The sequence below is a fragment of the Stegodyphus dumicola genome, chromosome 3, assembly GCF_044657685.1.
Source record: "Stegodyphus dumicola isolate Sdum_Otavi_A_Nest chromosome 3, ASM4465768v1".
NCBI classification, from domain to species: Eukaryota; Metazoa; Arthropoda; class Arachnida; order Araneae; family Eresidae; genus Stegodyphus; species Stegodyphus dumicola.
Genome location: NC_140770.1, coordinates 50,100,640 through 50,121,708, shown reverse-complemented (window position 1 = coordinate 50,121,708; position 21,069 = coordinate 50,100,640). Strand labels below are relative to the sequence as shown.

The 21,069-nt window shown below is 31.7% G+C and overlaps 1 protein-coding gene across 1 annotated transcript; it reads left to right on the top strand.

Moving 5' to 3' along the window:
• The first annotated feature begins 2,591 nt into the window (after nucleotides 1–2,591).
• Nucleotides 2,592–19,756, top strand: LOC118180889 (apolipoprotein D-like). The gene is made up of 5 exons (XM_035349949.2): nucleotides 2,592–2,769; nucleotides 7,679–7,806; nucleotides 11,835–11,920; nucleotides 14,377–14,472; nucleotides 19,563–19,756. The coding sequence occupies exons 1-5, from the start codon at nucleotides 2,647–2,649 to the stop codon at nucleotides 19,685–19,687; spliced, it is 558 nt and encodes a 185-aa protein (XP_035205840.1). The 5' UTR covers nucleotides 2,592–2,646; the 3' UTR covers nucleotides 19,688–19,756.
• Nucleotides 19,757–21,069: the final 1,313 nt, after the last annotated feature.

Genomic DNA, 21,069 nt, shown 5'->3' with positions numbered 1-21,069 from the left:
ATAAGCAATGCCTTCCCCGGGACTCGAACCACGGGCCTCTCGAATACGTGCCGAGTGTGCTGACCCCTACACCACGAAGGTGGAAGAAATACTCTCTTTTTATGTTTAGAAATATGCTTGCCAGACGTTCGGTTTGACCGGGACAGTCACAGTTTTCAGACAAAATCCCGGCGGGTTTACTTCTCATCCCGGTAAAAATTAAATTTGATTTTGTAGATAACCAAAAAGTCTAAAAATAATTAACTGTGAAGTATTATTTAGGATAATTACTTTGTCAGTTATCTCTGTACTGTATGAAAGGTGAAAACTATAGCAGAGTGATGATCTGCCAATAAATAATATTGTCATCGTATCGTCTTGTCTCGTCAATCGTGAACATGCGTGATGCGAGAGGCTTTCCGGGCGTTTACAATATTCCTAGTCCAATTTTACAGTAAAATTAATATCGGATTAGCTTGTGAAGATTTTTATACCGAGATTAAAACCAAAAAACACTTACACTATTTTAGAATAAAAATAGTTCTAGCCAATGAAATGTACATGCAAATATTGTTAAAATTTTTATTCCTCATTTGAAGTGTTTCTTCTTACTTAAGTAACTTATATTAGCATGTAAGAAATAAAATGTTTAAATTTATATGGTATGTGTCATTTATTATTACCCATGGTTCAAAGTTCCTCAAATTGTCATGAATAAGTGATATTTTCTTGATTTTAATTAAAAAATGACTATCTCATTTTGTACCTTGATTCCTTTTCTTCCGATATACATCCAAACCAAAATCAGATACATTTAAAAGCTAGCAGAAATTTTCATGTATAATGAATATAGAAGACAGCCTTCCGTACGGAATTTTCCGGCCGTAACGCTGAGAGGGTTAGTAACCATTTATTCATAACATTGAGAATAAACGACCCTCTAAAACACTCTATAAAACCGCCAAGGTGGTGTACCGTTGAATACCCTCGTCGTCAGGGGGCATTGCCTATTTAGAAATTCTCCCTGAACGAAATTAATGAATGTTGTTGCAAGCTACTAATGTCAAACAGATGGTTTATTTTTAAATCATTCTATTCGTGTTGGTTTACCTTAGAATGAAGGCATCTTCCACGAAGGCATCTCTTTTCGTAATGGATTTCTGAATTTTCAAGTCTGTAGGCAGCAATTATTACTGGTTATAATAACTACAACAACTACTACTATCTAAGAACTAAGATCATATAGTGAATTTGAGTTTCAGAAAGCAGCACTTCCTTTGACTCTATATCACGTGAAGAACATCAGTAAAACAAAAAGACGAAAGTAAAAGTCAGGTGGCCGCCATCAGTCGACGAAAAAGGTGAGTTTCTGGTCGAAGCTCAGAGTTGATGCAGTTGTTAGGATGAGTGAGAACTGAAAAGAAGAAATTTCTGGCAAGTTTTTGAATATAATCTTGAACTGTATCAACTTTGAGATCACGGTGGATATACGAATTTGGAATGAACCATGGCGCTTTGATAATCTCTTTTAGTGCTTTGTTTTGAAGAACTTGGCTGTGCTGAAGGTGAGTTTTGGCAGCGTGGCCCGAAACAGGACTAGCATAGATTAATGCTGGTCGAAGTATAGATTTATATAAGAGGACATAAGACTTTAAGAGTAGTTATTAGACTACTATCTAATAACTACTCCTGCTCTTCCTTCACTCATCGCATAGCTGAAGTGTTGTCATGACTGAAATCAACAAAGAATTACCTTTTCAGTAAAAAGTAAAAACCGAACGCTAGAGAGAAAAATTTATTCTTGTTTTTTGGGGGATGGCGTTTAAATTTTACAAAAAGAACATTGCTAGCGGTAACAGGTCTTAAGCCAATTGAAACATTTTAGATGAAACTGAAACAGAAAGTTTGTGAAAAGAAGCTAATAAATGACGTACAGGTGGCTGAGTTGTTTTACCATTAACTTATCATTGTAGCTATTCACACGAAACATGGTAGATATTATATGAAATTCCTTATCACACATTTTTATGGGTAATTTAAACTCACGTTCATAAAATTTGCTTTATTCGGTAATAATATATGTGTATTCATTTATTTATTTTTAATATAATCATATGTATTCATTTGCATTAAAATCCGAAGCATGCAAACTTTTAGTAAAATTCATAAAATAAAATTTGACTTCTTAACGTAAATACATTCCGTACACTTTCAAGGTAAAGTAATTTAATAATAAATTGTTCATATCTCAGACATTAAATGTTATGCGTTGGAAAAAAAAAAAAAAAAAAAACACAGTGAATCATGAAAAATAAAACCTTTATCTAATATTTTCTGCCAACCTGCAACTGTAAATATTAGATATAGTAATTATATAACATTATTATTTCTTTTATTCCGGTCTCTATTTAGCACTGAATATTCGCATAACAATAACCACTTGACGGTTTACGTTGGGGTTCAGGAAATGACTCTCAAAAATAACACCTGCGATTCTTTCGCTGACATCTTTATCGATAGATTAGTTTTATCATTCTAGATCCTTTGTAATCGAATAAAGCTTACGCAATGAACACTTTAAATAAAGAGAAGCATGCTTCATTACTTCACTCATTCTTACCTCCAGACGAGAGTTAAGAGGAAACAGAGTAATAAATTTTCTTCGAAATGTTTCATTTGGCGTTTTCAGTGGTTCTGGTAGCAGTGCTTTCTGGTGAAGCTCTCTCACAGAAGGTTGACGTAGGTGGATGTCCCGATGTCAAAGTCAAGGAACCGTTCGACGTTAGCAAGGTAATATTAGAAATTTGTTATAATTATTACACACAACGCACGTTTCCATTAAAGTTGCAAAAAAAGAAGGGTTAAATGTTCAACTGTTAAAGTTTTGCAAATTTTTAGAGGCTAGTTGTATATAAATTTTAGTAAATGCAGCAACACCCGTTTAAGAAGTTTTCCAAATTACCAAATAAAAAACAATTTCTTAAAATGACATTCTTTTTTCAAAATTATGATTACTCATAAAGCGGGTTGCTGATATCATAATAATAAATGTACACTTTGATTGATTATTTTGAAATTAAATCCATTTTTTTGTTATTAAATTAAATTTAAATAGTTTGATGTTAATTAATATTTTAAAACTTAACTGATTTAATTTCACTTTTAGCTCAATTGTCTTCATCAAACTTTGTTTAAATATTACAAACTAGAATCTGCAACTTTTATTGAATTTTTTGGCATGTTTTTATCACATTTTATTGTAAAATCCACTTGCTTATCTTCTAACTGACAAATGCACGTGTAGTAAGTGCGTGTAAGAACTACAGAGAAGGGTTAAAAGTACACTTTATTAAACTCTCTAAAATTCACAATGCGTCGACTTGACGCTAACACAATACGCCTCACTCGGGCGGTAACTGAAACAACAAGAACTAAACTAAAAATTCGAAGATATTAACAAGTAATAGAAATTCTCTACAGGGCTCGAAAATCTCCTGTTACTTAAAACCGAGTCGAAAACTAGTGGCAGCAAAGCTATTATGCCAGGTAAACCAGCTGTTGCGTTTATTCTACCTGAATATTATTTCATTCAGTCGATCTCGCCTTTAAATTAAATCTAACTCTGTTATATAACACTTGAAAATAAATATTTTATATAAACAATTACGTCTTCTTGCTTAAGAAAGCCATAACTTTATTTGCTTATACACTTAAGGAAATCAAAACATTATTCTAATCTTTCTTACTGTTGCCAAACTACAAAAAACAAAATCTGTCTAAAAAGGAACACAACGGCTGTTGAATATCGTTACCAAATATAAATCTTGGAGCTCACAACACCAGCAATAACTACTGCAGAAATAGAAGCTCATGCTACAGAGGTGACGGCGAATGCCCAAACTTTCTCATTTTCCTTTTAGAACTTGGTATTTAAACTTTTCTCCCTCAAGGTAAAATTAGTATTACTTCACGCGCGCTGCCAAATTTAAATATTTTGGCGTTGACAATTAGGGAAATGAAGGCTTATAGGAAAGAACGTAAAATTCAATTGAATTGATTATTTAAAATAAATATAAATCTCTGCATTATTACTAATTACAATTTTAATTATTTAATCAAAAATACTCATAAATTATTTTTGAAAAAATTAGTTAATATTTAAGAAAGAGACGATACCAGTTTAAAAGAGATACTTAAGTCTATGTTAGTGTGGGAAAGTCTTTTAAGATAAAAACATGCTATGCGAAAATATTTTATGTTATGGAAATAGGAAAGAAAAAAATTAAACTTTGTGAAATAAACATCTTAAGTCGGAAAAACTCCTTAAACGGGATTTAGCATGTCCAATATTATCTCTTTAATTTCTCCCTCCTTCCAGCACTTCTTCATGTTGTGATTGGAAGCACAGTCGAAGCGCGTTCGAGAAGTCTGGATCCGAATTCCGGCGAGATCATTGCTCAGTTTTCATGTCTCCTCTTCAAAATAACCTAATGATTCTACAAAGTATAATTAGATTTAAAACAAATTAGATATAAAATTATTTCGATGAGATCAACAAATGGGTTCTAAGACAAGATAGTATCAGATTTAAACAATGCGCGAAACTGTCTATCGGAAATTCTAAAGCTGTACTGTTTCAAAATTTTTTTATCCCTAAGGGATGTTACCAAAATGCTCTCGAAACGCGTATCTGTGTGTAAAATAGAAAAACGCAGTAAGATGGCTTGCAAAACTCTTTTTTTTTCTTTCTTATTATTAGCGTTTCATGTATTTATTTTATTTATTAAATACTACTTCTAGACGATTACGCCATATAAAATTCGATTCATAAGCAAAATCACAAAATATTTAAAAACAACATGCGTTTAGAATTTCCGATAGAGTCTAGCGCGCTGGAGATAAAAAAAATTTTATTCGGTACAGTGTTGCCACTGATTGCTTTTAAACGTTGAGTTTGTTAATCAAAAATTCATTAAAGGTATACAAAATATGAAATATGATTTTCGAAATTTGAAATTCGGGCTTCCAGGTGAGAATGTTCGAGTGGAAGACAACGTTATCCAAAATTAGGTGGCTCTAGGTAACGCAGTTTTTTCACAAAGCGAGAAACGTATATACATACATACGTCTTATTTAATTTATTTAAAAATAATACAGGGCGATAATATTTGGTGGCAGATTCGCCGTTTATGGTGGACAACGCAATATCCCATTTGGAGACTAATAGCCCTTTCGGGATAACGCCCTTTTGAGCTAATAACTGGAATGGAATTTAGTTTTGATGTTATTTGAAAAATTTTAGTATTTTAACCAACTTAAAGCATAGAGTTATAAAGAATCTCATGTTTTTTTAAAGAAACCTGATTGCAGATTTGTAATTTTCGGTATTATGGCAAAACATAGTCAGTGAAAGCGATGAGCCTAAAAATTAATCACTTGTATCTGGAAAACTGATAACGAAGCAGATTTTATGACACATAATGAATTTAAATTTTGTGACCTGTCAGCTTTATGCCTTTTTAACAGAAAGACAGCTGAAACAGAATATAATGAATGAGAGACATAATGATAGAGTACAACAGTTGTCCTTGTGTTTGAAAGGAAAACAATTCTGGCGTAGAAACTTTCCTGTATGATTTGTTTCCTCTTTCAAAATTTTATGTTTACAGTACCTGGCATCAACTTCTCCCTACTGTTTTTGAGGACAGTTACTGAATTAATCGCCACATATGTTACGTAACTGCCAAAGTTTCATTCATCACGGTAACAAATTTTACACCCTTCTAAAAAAAATGAACTTTCATCTCACGTGCTCATGACACGTGTCGAAAAAGAATGTTTTGCATAAATGACAATAGTTTTGATTCAAACCTTTAAACAGAAGGTCATTGTGAGTCATTTAATTATATAATTTGAAGGTAACGAGTTAAGAGAATTAAACTTATGACATAAAGAACTTTTGTTCCATACAGGGCTCATGAAATCGCATAACGAAAGCTCTAAACCAATGCTTCGCAACCTTTTTTGACCCGAGAACGGATAAAATTTACGAAAACACTTTTGCGGACCGATGATTCCCCTCTTCCTCCTAAAGAATTTTGACAAGGTGCTCAAGAATTACTATACAACTTGTAACATTCTTATTAGCATTTGCCTACAATAATGTTTAAATGTAAAGATAAGCAAATATTGTTATTATTATGTAATTATAATTATTATTAATATGAGTATAATTATCATATATAAATAAATAAACCTTTGAGAAAAATCTCAGAAAGTTAATTAAAAAATAACAAAATCATTGCATTTTAAAAACAGCGGATCAGTGACGGTCCGCTGGGCAAGCGGTTGAGAATCCCTGATCTACCATACTGAAGCGCCACCTGTCAGCTTCTTGAAGTCGCTTATTCCTTTGCTCAAGTGGCAATAGCAGAAATAATCAAAATTTACGATAATAATGCAGTTGCCATTATTCACCGGACTTCAAAGAATAATCGGTGGATGAAAAATACTGCTCTAAAGAATATTGACAAAGTTGGTGCAGTTACAAACTGATTGGCAGTTAATACGGTTAAAAAAATACGGTTTAATATGGTGCAGTTACAAACTGATTGAGAGATAATACAATTTAAAAAAAATCTACGTTGAAGTATTCCATACAATATTGACATATTGACAAAAGGAAATATTAATATTGACATATCATAATATTGACAAAAGGAAAGAAAGAATTTGAATTCTTTACCAAATATTGTAAAACTGGAATATGTAAGAAAGACTCTCATCTATGCATAATAAAAAATCTAAAAGAAATGCACAAAATGTAAGGAATCAAGACAAAGGAAACATGTAGTTAGGCATTAAGAAATAGTTAAAAATGTAAATCATGATGAGCAAGTATTATTTCGAAATGAAAATTTGAAAAAAAAAAAAGTAGTGAAATTAATACAAATGCGATACAGAATGAATAAAAAATGGCATTCACAGATAGTTATTTATTGTATTAATTTTCAGTCATGGTTACAGTAGAACTGCTAGCAGCAGAAACTTTTCTAAAAAAGTAGCGAGTGAGAAGAGAACGTAATACTCGTAAGACTACTGTAAACAGCAGCAAAAATTGTATCGGAATTTGAATTGTCGTTTTTTTAATTATTAACAAATAAACGTTTCGCCAAAAGTCGCTCATACCAAGTTAGAAATTAACTAATTATTGTTGAGTCATGAATTTCTCTCGCACAGTTCAAGTATGTAATGATAATTTGTTGCTTTGGTACAGTGATTTAATGTTTTACAGTTTTACAGGGTCCGTATGAAAAATGTATTCACAAATTTAACGAGAGATAATTTTTATTGTGTGTCATTAATTTACTGAGCATAATTATAGATAAATATGATCATGCATATAACAGGTTAAAATAGGTTTAATACAGATTTAAATTTATTCCCCTTTCTCTATAAACAGGTTTTATGCAATTAATTTATCTTTGTGTGTTAGTGTTACATTTTGCAAACAAGCAGAAATTTGATTGGTATGAAAGTGAAAAGCTTTAAAAGAACGATAAAAAGGCACTTATTGCTTTAATTTAACAATGAACATATGTGTCTTGGTTTTGAAATAATAAATAAGTAAGTCAAAATTATTCATGTTGAACGTAATAGCATCGTATCCATTGTTGATTTTCCTTTTTCCTTTCACTAGTACGTTGGGGAATGGTATGAAATCGAAAAAAATCCTACACCTTTCGAAGCTGGCTTGAAATGCAACAAAGCCAAATATGAAGACAAAGGAGATTATATATCTGTAGTCAACAGAGGAATCAGTGAAAGGTAAATATTCCTTTTTTTTTTTTTTTTTTTTTTTTGTAAAGAACAGGAACAGCTTATAATATATATCTATATATACAGAGTGATTCAGAACTATTGCTTCAAAATCAACATGCTAATCAGAAACAGAAAGATAAACAAGAATTATCTATGAACATACGGTCGTACGCGCAACCCAGACGCGCAAGAGGGCGTGAAGAAAGCGGGCCAGGAAGAAACGACTAAAAACGTATTTTGGGTGTATGAAGGTAAGGAAGGATGAATCGCTACACTCGAACAGAGTGACAGATATGTACTTCGTTTACGGGACAGCTTATTGCAGTGGATAGCAGCTAGCCGTGTATCGTTACCCGTTTTCCAAAAGACGTATCCCTACTCATAACCCTCTTCTGACGATTGCTTATAGCGAAGCTGGAGACGTTCCGAAACGCAAATGAACGGTAATGGTGTTGACAGAAGAAGGCAGACACTTAGCCTGGAAGAAGCTATGCTGTCGGACCAGAGACAAACGACACAGGGACCTGTAATCGAAGTATCGCAGCACGTTTAAGTGCTTTTCAATACAGTGTTTGGCGTATCTTAGAAGAGGACGAGTTGCATCCGTGCCACGTGCAACGTATGCAGTCTGTGCCCGTGGCAGGATTGGACTTTGCACGTTGTTTGAACAGCAGACTGTAGCGGTCCCCAACTTTGTAGCTGACGTCCTCTTTTCTGACGAAGCGATGTTTACGCTGGAAGGCACTTGCAATGGGCACATGAAAATCCAAGAGCCACATGCTGCTCCACTCCCCGCAGCATCAATGTCTGGGCAGGTTTGCTTGGCTATAGAAGGATCGTTCCCTGCTTTCTTACATCTATCCTAGATGGAGAGACTTACTGCACCTTTCTGGTTCAAATCCTGCGAGAGTTGCTCAGCTCCATGTGCAGCAGCGAATGTGGGTTCAACATGAAGGAGCTCCAGTGGGGCTCAGTTATTCCCGCATTCCTCCAATATCCGAACGCTACATTTCCGGGGTATGTAGCGTTCAGATATTGGTCCGGGTCCATCTCCTAGCTACCTTATTCATCAGATCTGTCCCCTTCTGATTTTTTTCTTTGGGTTACATGAAAAACCTAGGATATGAAACCCGTGAGGAATCGGAAATGGTTTGGTTGCAAGAATCGTTGTTGCAAATGGTGTTATTGCCAATACACCAGGCATTCTTGCGAATGTTTGTCAATCGCTGCATCGTCTTTGCGAGGTGCGTATTATACCTGCAGGTCGCAACTTTGAACACCTGCTTTAACACTTCCTCGTAAATTAAAATGTTGCGTGAACTCCTCTTCGTGTAATGAATTATCATTATCTGTGACCTGTCTCGCATCTTTCAATCTCTGGCTTTGTGGGTATGTAGCGCGTTTGCTTTGCGTTTGCAATCATATGTGCCTATATGATTCTTGCTTGTTACAGTGTTCCTGATCTACATGTAGATTTTTGAACAATAGTTCGGAGTCAGTCTGTATATGAAAAATAACCTTTCCTCATCCACAGTTAAATGCTTGCATATATCTTTCATGTTTGGGCACTAATATGCTAACCAATTTACACCAAGAATTCTTGACAGAAATATTTTTAATTCCTTAGAATTAATACGGAATAAACTGATTACCATTGGAATCGAAACACTTCTTAACTGGATAATATAAATAAGAAATTTCAATTTATCTATAATACACTAGATACGGCATGATTTTATTATTCCAAAACAAGAAGACCGTATAAAATGAAGGCAGAAAATATGGCTAAGAAGACTTGAAGTGTATTTAGCAAAATTTAGTATGCATAACTTTAAAAGCGTTTAAAATAATCTTCTTAAAATTTACCTTTAAAAAAGATATCATGCTTTTTAATAAAAGGATTATTTTCTATATGTGATGGCAGTAGAAAGTAAATATTTTTATAAACTTCCGGTAAACAAAACAATATTTTAGGTTGTCTGTTTAAAATCGATTATGGCAAAGTGCGCGGGAACAATCTACCTAAGGTGGAAGGATGCGTTTGGGAAAGTAAAATACCAATGGAGTCAGCCAGTCTGTAGGACTTCAGACTTCGAACCAATTATCAGTGTCCCCAGCAATAGCCGAGATTTTAGGCCACTGAATATTAGTAATTCGACCACAGGCTAACGAGATGGTTACATGGTTGATTGTCGTAGTTTTCTCCATGCGTAATATAAATAAGCCCAAATTTCTTCAGAAAGTCATCCATGAAGGTATCTATTTCTTTAAGCAAATAGCCTTTTGATAGTTTCCCATTTTCAAGTAACAGAACTGAACTATCAATGTTCACTGCTCTTATATACTGGACCCAGGTGGGCTGAGTATATAAGAGGTCTTCCGGGGCCGATAAACAAGGGTGTGGGCTCTTACATACAAGGTTAGATTTTGTAGTACTTAGATTATGGCAAAGTAGGGAAAAGCTTAAGATATTTCTGCTTCGTGGTATATTTTTAGGGGAAACTGGCTCGTGTTCATATTATACATGGCGAAAAGCAAGAAAATCTCCTAAAGGCAATTCATTCGTCAAGATTTGAAGCCAGGTCGAATTAGCAGTGTTCAGAGGTTTACCACTTGGCCATTGCTAGAACTTGATCATTACTTCAGAATTGCGGAATACAATGTACATATGTACATAAAACTGTATTAATTTTATTGAACGTTTAAAGCTCGCAAATGTTTTCGAAGAACTGCTTGTAAAAACAGCAAAGGAATTGAGTTTATGGAAATTCTAAAAATTGCTAACATATGCACAGATATATTGATATCTGCGTAACTTTATTTGTATCGTAGGAAAATTAATTTGCTTATATATTTTTGAAAATTGAAGTAACATAAAACATCTATTTTCTGTCGTTTGGAATAAGAATAACTGTTAAATTGCAAAGTTTTCGAAGATGTTGGGAAATAAACGAGCCACTGGTTTTACATTAAATATGAAAAGCGTATCGCCGTATTCTTGAATCCCCGTAATTTTAAAATTCTTTCCAGAGTAAAAAGGTGGAAGTATATAAGGTATTTTCTCCCTCCTTCAGCATGCCTTCGTGCTGTAACGGTTAGCACACTCGGCGCGTATTCGATGGGTCCATGTTCGAGTCCCGGAGAGAGCATTGCTCATTTTTCACGTCTCCAACATAAATATAAATAAAATAACCTAATGATGTCAAAATAACCTAATGACTCTACCATCTTTTGGCCCCGAACCAAAAGATGGTAGATGATGATTCTTCACCACCAGGACTTGGCGATTGGGTGCCCTAATCCCCTTTTGCAATTTAAAAGGGGGAGTATATAAGGTATTTTCTCCCTCTTTTAGCATGTCTTTCTTGGGGTAATGGTTAGCGCGTATTCAAGAGGTCCTGGTTCAAGTCTCGGCTAGAACATTGCTCATTTTTTCACGTCTGCAGCATCAAAATAGCCTAATGACTCTAGAACTAAACTACTTTTAATATTTAAATTTCAAAAGGACGTTTCAATATTTAAAATATTTGTATAAAGCAACATTTATACCAGGCTATGAACAATCTTTGAGATGGTGTCAAATCGGAAAGAAATGTTAACTCTTTCGCATCGAGAGACGACCAAATCTGTTTTCAACAAACATCGAAAACGCCCGTGTTTACGAATTTGTCTTGGAATAGTTTTCCTTTCCCCCTTGCTGCTCTTGGAGGTTTTTCTGCGGTTTCTTCCATTGCGTGCAGTTTCACCTTAGGGCCGGATTGCACCTGCGAACGTCAATAGCTTTCCGTATTTCTCCTTTATTTGCTTCAAAAGAATGATTAACATGTTTTTAACAACTCGCGAAACCAATGAGCCATACACTAACGTGGAGGGGAAAAAACTAGGTAGAAAATAAACGAGGCGTTGGGGCGGTTTGCCGTTGCCTGAATGGACGGGCGTTACGGGCGACTTCGATGCGAAAGAGTTAAACGAATGTTTTTTTGTTATGTTCAGTCATAATATTTTTCTTAAAATTTCTACCCTTTTTTTTTAAGATCTGGAAAAGAAAGCACAATCGAAGGCAAAGCCACCATTCCGGATAAGAATGTTCCTTCAAAGTTGAAAGTAAAGTTCAATAACAGTAAGTACTGTTATATAATTAAGGAATTCGAAACGCATAATACTTTTTGATTTTACACATGTTCGATTTTACACATACGTTTTTACTCATGTATTTTATTGAACCTATACTATATTTTTCATGTCATTTCCCATAACAGTTTTCGTATTTTAGTACAAATTTTCTGTAATGGTGATTTATTAACAATTCAGTTCTTTGTCGAGTTGATGGACTGTTTATTAGGTATTAATAAACAAACTAATTTGAATAAATAATTTCTTTTATTCAAATTTAAAATAAAAACTTTAAAATTACCTCATATTCCTCCAACATCATTTTTTTTTTCAAATGGAATGCTACAAGAGAAGTTTTTCACAATAAATTATGAAAAACTGAAAAACCATTATTTTATGATAAGAAGTTGTTCCACATAAGACAGTATCCTTTCATAATAATGCGTATCATTTATAGCTTTCCCTGAAGTTTTATTTGGGGCTTATCATATACAAAATTTGAATAGTTAGCCCTATTTTCCGCATTTGGGGTGGTAAAAGCGAGGTCGGTTGATAGACATTAATAACCGTATTTGTTTTCTAGTATTTATTTAGCAGTATTTATTTTTTGTCTTTCAATCATAAGATTTTCATAATTTGTTCAGTTTAATTGTCAACATTTGCAAAGAATAATTTTTCTGAATCTGATGAAAAATTTAAATGATATGTTGGATCGTAAATTGTGTACATATAATATGATTTGGGAGTAAAAATATCATAAATTGTATATTTAAAAATTTTATAGGAACATTGAAACCATTTTAAATTTGAAATAAAATGGAAAATTTGCTATTATCAGTATAATTATTTATGAGACTAAAAAATATTTTATCGTTTGCAATCGTATGCATTAAAACCTTATTCAATGGTAAAATTATTCAAAGGAGTAGTTTACCTGCAGGTTCAACGGATAAAAATTTAACATAAAAATAGAAAATTTCTTTTCTAATCCTTTAGAAAACTTAATTGAAATAAAATTAAAGCACTCCGTGCACATCTGATATTTTTGTACTTAATTGAAAAAAACTATTCTTTTGTTTATTCGAAGGCTTCATTTACATCTCTATGTATAATTTAAAAAAAAAAAAAAAAAAAAAAAAGGAGTCTGTCTGTGTGTGACTTTTTCGTTTGTGCTGCGCGTAAGCTAATAGACCCAGGCCTAGGAAATTTGGTTTATAAGTGCATCTAGACAAGAGCCAGTGCACCTCAAAGCGATTTTTTTAAAAATTCGAATCAGATTTTTTTATTTTATCTTTTTTGATGAAATCGCGTCATTTTGAATAGATTGATTCTGTTAGAAATGTGGTTTTGGCAACAGTTTTTCATTCAATGCTTTGTATACTGGACTGCTGACTGTTGAAAATATGAGATAAAATATCAATAATTATATGCGCAACACGCACATCGCAATCTTCTTATTCTGACTCGCATGTGTCTAGCGAGGCACAATAGAAAGAATTTCCTTTTTTCTCATCTCTCTCTCTCTCTTTATGAGCTAATGGCAAAAAGGTTTGTATATTTTGAATTATGTCATTACAATGCACAATTTTGATTGGCTATTGCTCTCTGATGAGAGTTTCTTTCTTTTATAAATGTGGTTTTGGCAACAGTTTTTCATTCATTGCTTTGGATTCTGGACTGCTGACTCTTTTCTCTTGAAAATATGAAGTTTATTGCTTATTTCATTGTAATTTTTTATATTATGTTTTAATATATAAAAAGTTTTGCATGATTTTTTTTAGGAAACAAAGTTCTTAACTTTTTTTATACCGTTTGAATTCTTAAGATTTTGCAACGGGAAGTTGATTAATTTATTTATTAGGATAATTGATATTTGTGTTAAGGGATACTGCTTATTTCGTTGTAATTTCTTTATATATAATACATTTTTATTAGAATTTCTGTTTTTTTTTTTTTTTTTTTTTTTTTTGATAAAGTTGTTCTGCGAAGTAAAATTCTGTGCAGTTTTTAAATTTCATATTTGGTGCTCCCTGTAGGCATTTTTCTGGTACATTTAAAAGCCAGACGAAGGCTGGCCGCGTAGCGTCTAGTAAGAAATAAATTTATTATAATTTCATTACTTCGGTTATTTAATTTTATCAAGCAATCAGTTAAATAGAGCTATTGATTTATCCTGGGTGAAAATAAAGTTACTTCCGTATTGTTCATTAGAATAGGTCCTATTTCTACAAAAGATTTTGCCAATACTTTCATCAAAGGTAATCCTGAAATTCATTGAGCCATAATTAAAGACATTAACTTTACTGGTCTGAAAGATAAATTTTTATTGTACACTTTTCTAAGGATCTTTTCTAAATAAATGCTGAATAAATGAGTAATATTTTGAAGTAAATAAGTAAAAAAAAAATTTTTTTCTTTTAAGATTAATTTTTTTGATTGGAACATTTTCTTTACAAATTGCAGTGCCATTCAAGGCTGACTACTGGATCTTGGATACTGATTATGAAAATTATTCTGTGGTGTACTCATGCTTTAGTCTGTTCAAGTTATTCAATGCAGGTAACTAGAATTGTGATATTTTAAATTTAAGAAAGGAAAGTTATTTAATCGAAGTTTCTCTCAATGTACACTTTGCACACACATACACACAAAATAAAACAAAACAAATTAAAATAAAAATAAAAAGAAGTAAAGTCCTATATCTCCATCTTCTTCTACTGGGCTGACTAAATAAATTTAACTTGCGTTTTCCATGTTTCGAAAGCGCCACTTAGGATATATGTTGCACTTATATTTAGCATTGTTTCTACCATTAATATTGTGACACAAAATCGGACTTGTTGTGAAATGACATATCGTATTTTTCCTCATTTCGATTCTACGACTCAAGTTCTACTAAAGTGTTAAGTTTTGTAAAAATCTCACTATTAGTATTCAAAAAATTAGCTCACAAAATTTTAGCTTCTCAATGTTCATTGGGTTTGATATATATGTATTAATATCTCTTTTTTTATTAAACTCTTCTGATTCCCTCTTTAAAATTCGGAACTTAGGTTCGATGAAAATAAAATTAGCAGATGGTTTCTGATTTATTTTTAAAATTTGTATTTTTTAGTAATTTTTATAAATTTTTCGAAAAAGGTTTTTGAATTATAACTTATAAAAGTTTTATCATCACCTTAAAGTAGATAGGTTACTTGACATACCTAAACAAAATCAGATATTTTTATTCAAAATTTCTTAAGACGTACGTAATTTTATATACTGGTGTTTTTCAAATTTGGGATATTTGTTAGAATAAACAATGCAACTTTTTTTCGGGTCGTGTTCAATGAAAGGGAAAGGAAAATAGGTTATTATAAATTAAGAATATCACCAAGTGAATCATTCTTGGCGCAAACTGAAATATTGCACCAAGATAAATTTTTAAATTTATGGACAAGTTTCTCAACAAATTTTGAAAAATTTAATATCTGGGTATAATTTGAGATAGAAAATATCGAGAAAGAATGGATATGTCATTTCAGAAAAAGTCCAATTTTCTGTCAAAATACCTATGTTAGAACAATGTTATGTACATAAATCTAATATATATCCTAAGACACGCTTTCAAGACATGAAAAATGCAAATTAAATTTCGTTAATAAGCCCAGTAGAACAGAGATGTAGATTTGTCCCCCCTTCTTTTGTGCAGAGTGTGCATCCGACGTCTGTCAGCTGTTTAGCTAATAATTATGAAGGGATATTTGGTGATAACTAAATATACCTTCATAATTATTAGCTAATATCTAAACTTTATATATGAACTAAATATCCCTTCATAATCAGAATACTTGGTGATAACGAAATTTTGATCACCTGTCAGGATTAACATTAAGCATAAGAATTAAGTAAAAGCCTTCAATCTCCAGTTATCAATTCTTGGATTTGGAAAGATCCTTGAACTGCATTCTAAATGTTTTTTTTAATTCCTTTCAGCAAATATTAATGTATGGGAAGAATATCAAATGTCTGCGAATGTTAATTTATGCTAAATTTACTTGGGAATTTTTTTTGGTAAATTTTAAACAAACTTTGAATTTTAATTTTAGTATCCCAAAGATAATTTTAAAAATTTTGAAAATTTTTTTAATTAAATTAAAAATTTTGAAAAATTGAAGACAGAATAAACTTAAAATAAGAAAAATTATACAAATATTTCGCTGTACTTATTAAATAAAAATTTCCCCGACTCTTTTTACAGTTAAAATTAAAACTCAGCTCGAATCAGTTTTAAAAAGCTCGATCTTTTTTTTTTTTTTTTCATTTCATTTCTGAATTTTTTTAAATGGCTGCAACTAATTTCATTGTTTTTTTAATGCAAATTGATATAAACAGAAAACTATTACTTTTGAAAATAAAATAAATCTATGTGCACTATATGTATTCTTGTAATGTCATTGGTATGTGCTACAAATTTTCATCTTAATTACTAAGCTTTATTTTGGATGCAGACGATATACATGAGAAGATTTAGAAATTTTGTTGTAATTACAGTATATAGAAATCAGAATCCTATTTTTTTTGTATCACTCATGGCGCGAACTAACATTTAATGTAAAATGACTTATGTATGACTAATGTAAAAATCCAAATAAAATGGCTTTTTAAATTATTCATTTATTTCCACATTTATAATATTTAAGATAAATGAAAAAATATTATGCAATATAGCTTGACAAAAAATTTATTTAATGATGGATATATTTGTATTACAAAACAAAATTTCTTGAATGTGTTTAAAACAGTTTGATGTGTACACCACATGACTTCCTTGTACGTAATATTAAATTATATGCATTTTTTCCTGCATTTCATTTAAACTTATTTCCTCGAATTTCATTAGCTATATATTTCTCTTTCAATTAATTCAGTTCTCACTGCGAGACAAAGCAAAACTACATAAAAATCTCAAAACATGTTTATTAAAAATTGAAAAATATAGAAAATCATAAAACATAAATACAGTTAAAACAGTTTAAAGAGCAACTTTTACAATTAAAGCTAGAGTTTCTACGCAAAAACAAGAAATTCAGCCAACGAGTAAGGAGGCAGATTTTTCGGTGCACAAAACTGAAAGTTTACTTTTGGTCTCATTCGGCAAAATGCCACTGAAGGCTTAGAAACTGACTTAATTTGTTGTGGACGCTATGCTGAGCCAATATATGAGATAATTTAATAACTTAAATATTAATTCCAGAATAGATTAAGCATGATTTAATTCGCAATAATGAAGGACGCTATCTCTGAAGTTCAGTTTCTTTAGATTGGCAACAAATATACTATTCTGCTAAGTTTTAAATGTAACAAATATGGCTGCTACGGTAAAAAAAATATAGGTTTAGCCGCACTTTTAAATTGTTGACAATTCTACACTCATTGCATGCAGGTTAACTAAAGCCATAAAAATTAATCTAAAGTAAGAACAACATAATTTAATCATTTTTAAAGCAAAAGCGCAATTTACCAACATATAAGAATAAAAAACTGAGCTCACCTGAGCCTAAATGTTTATATATATATATATATATATATATATATAAACAATTTTCGAAATTGAACTTACTAGGTATGGATTCACTCTGTTAAGATAATTCTACTAAAATTAATCTTGAGAGATAATATAATCAATATTCTTTAGTAAATAAATTATTATTAACTTACTGTGCAGCAATTGCGCAAGTAGTAGAATAACTCCATTTCGCACTAAGTGAATTTAAGATCATACAACATTATATATATATATACATAATCTTGGTGCTACTGACTGCAAACAAAAAGGGAGGTGCACAATTACATATTATGGCGGTCTTATATACAAAATTTCAAAGTTCTGAGATACTCGTTTGAGTTATGCGAGATACATTCATACATACGCACAGACCAGGAAAAAATCTCTTCTGAATCCATTTTAAATCAGTTTTAGAATTTGTTTGAGGAAAAAGAGTCCGTTATTCTGTCCTTACGGACAGATGTCAAGCAAAAAAATCATTAAATTGCATTCGATAGCTATCAAAACGGTTATTTTTTTTAAATATGTTACCCGGAACTTTTCGTGATTACAATACTTCATTTACTTCGTACAAGGAAGTAAAAAATCTTCTTTATAAGGCGGGAACTCAAATGGTTGTTCATGCTCCTATTATATGGCGAGTTAGAAACATCTTATTATAATTATGGTACAAATATTTAAAAAATCAGTTAAACTTACTGTAAATCATGCAAATTATATATATTATACGTTGCATCAAGCAGAGGCATTATTAAAAATCAATCAGACTTTTAAATTATTAGGAATATATGCATTACATTTAAATCTCTCAATTAATTAAGCAATGTATAGTTTTAATTTGAAAGATAAATATCTTTTGCAACTTCGTATTGTAATATTCCAAAGAGTTTTCAGTTTATCAGTTTTGATTTTACCATGCTTTTACTTCCTGTAAAGGAAGTTTTGTAATCGCGAAAAATTTCGTGTACCATATTTCAAAGGAAATGTGCATTTTGACATTTTCCGAATCCATTTCGACGATTTTTTTGCATGACATCTATACGTATGGACCGAAAGCAGGACTTTGTTTTCCGAAACGGTTCGTTTCGGAAAACAAACCGTTTCGTAAAATGGATTTAAAAGGGAAACCAAAAGAAATTTTTGCGACCTCTGTACGTTCGTGTCTATATATGTACGTATCTCGAATAACGCAAAAAGGATTAGGAATAAAACGTTGAAATTCTTTATATGGGACTGCTATAACATCTAGTTGTGTACCTCCCTTTCTTATTGCAATCCGCAATACCAAACGTTTATACATACCCACGCGCTTACTCGGCCTTTATTCTCTCAATCGTTGTTTATATATACTGTCTGTCTACGAAAAGAATAGTCCCCGCCACAGTGTCTGGCGGGTGACGGTCGCTATAGCAACAGGGCTAGTATATTTCAAATAGGGGTCAACTAAGGGTTGCTTTACTGTTATTTTGGTGACTGTTGGCTGAGGGGAAAAGAGTTTATCATTCGTCTTAAAGACACCCCTCACGGAAAATGGGTCAAGGCTTGTTTCTATGGCAACAGACAGCTGCAGACTAAATGGCGAGAGCTTAGACTGTACTTCCAATTTTCGAAGTGTTATAAGTGATGAAAATATTCATGCTATGGCGATGTCAAATTAAATAAAATAATTTTCATCAAATAGTGAAATCTAACTTTTAAAGCGATCTCCAGTTTTATATATTTGTATTTAGAAAGTTTTATACTTGTAATGAAAAATTAAAATTGTAAGAAGTTTGACTCCCGTACGATAAAAATTGATGGGATATGTAATTTCAAAATTTATAGTTTTGGGTGTCATTTTCGACTTGTCTGGAGGAATCGGTTAATTAAGTTAAAATAGTTTAAGGAAATAAACTTAAAGGAAGTGCAGCAAAAAATGTATGGAATTTAATAAGCCGTACAATGCAGTCCTATGGTACCCGCATTGGATTTTCATAGATTTGATCACTTGCAAGTTTTCATGAGAATATGATTTAATATTAAAATATTTATAATATTATATGATTAAAAATATTCTTACTATAAAATATAACTAATTCAGGTTCTTTATTTGTAACAGAATACCTGTGGATTTTATCGAGGACGCCAACTCTTGAAGCTACAACAAAAGAAAACATTTACAAATTTTTAGATGACAACAAAATTGATCGCAGTCGACTCAAGGCAACAAAACAAGATTGCTAAGTGCGATAATTTTGTAGAATCTATGTGAAAAGCAGTTGTTAATAAAGTTGAGAAATTTTACTCCTTGAATGTTTTAATAATTCGGAGTTTTTTTCCTATTCTAAACTATAAGAACTTCAATCATTTTGTGAATTATGGAACACTACACATACTGAGTAATAATTATATTATTTTTCTTTTCATTAACATAATAATAATTGGAAGTTTTCGGACTTTTAAGCTCAATTCTCTTCAAAATTTAGGTTTAATAAAGGAAAATTTTATTATCATTCATTATGTATGGGTTAGCGTTGAGTATCATTGATATATTAAGGAAGAAATGTATCAAATGAATTAACTGCATGGTGTTTTAGATGAGTTTGCATGCCACCAAAAGCTTAAAATAACTCATATACATATATTATTTACCTATAATTGAGTAAAATGTCACCTGATAATTTATTTAAGTAAAAACATATGTGAAGCAGCAAATTTGTAAACCCTGAAACTAATAAAAAGAGTTAATTGTTTGCTTGGTTCATTATCTATGAAAGAAAAACACGATGCGCATTGCTATGCAATAATTATCACCTTTGAAGGATATATTTTTCGTTGAGGAATTTGCATGGGAAAGTTCGTATTCATGTTACATATTGGAAAAAGCACGAAAATTCCATGCATCAAACCATTTAATTGGTAACATAAACAAGGAAAGCTAATTTTCAGAGGTCTAATCGACTTGGCCAACAATGGACGAAACAAACATTAGTTATGTACAGTTAAATATAAATAATTAAAAATATTCAGTAACGTAAAATGAATTAGGTATTTTATAGCTTATTTCTAAACATGCAAATATGACAGTTTAAGACCGACTATTGCCTTATTTAAAATTTTAATAAAGACTTGCTTCTATTGTAAATAACTATTTTTAAATGACTGATCATTTCTTGTACTCATAAAGTCGTTTTTAACATTAATTTCCGGTTTCTGTCAGTTCAGTTCTTTATCATATAAAAATAAACTTTTTTAAAGTTTTATGAAAGACTTTATACATCGTTAGCAACTAATGCATCAAAACGACAATTTATTATGGTAACAAGAAATTACAACAAGAAATGGTGCTTCAAAGGTACTGCATTATTCAATAAAAAGATTGTATTACGTTGTAGAGCACATTTACTGGGTCTCAATCTGTAACATGTTTTCAGTTGCTGTCTATAAACTGCTGTCTTTCATTCGGTAACTTAGCTACCCTTCTTATGTAGAATTCCTTTCCTCTGTTGAAAGAATTGACACCGTGAAAGAAATTTCGTTGTTCTACCGCGAAGATTCTTTGTGTTATTACAGTCTTACCTCAAAGGAAAATTAAGTAATGACTGAAGGAATTGTAATTCTGTTGG

Coding starts and splice junctions, on each gene's coding strand:
- LOC118180889 (XM_035349949.2), top strand. CDS start 2,647: ATGTTTCATTTGGCGTTTTCAGTGGTTCTGGTAGCAGTGCTTTCTGGT. Junction 2,770..7,678: donor AACCGTTCGACGTTAGCAAG/GTAATATTAGAA, acceptor TCCTTTCACTAG/TACGTTGGGGAATGGTATGA. Junction 7,807..11,834: donor AACAGAGGAATCAGTGAAAG/GTAAATATTCCT, acceptor TTTTTTTTTAAG/ATCTGGAAAAGAAAGCACAA.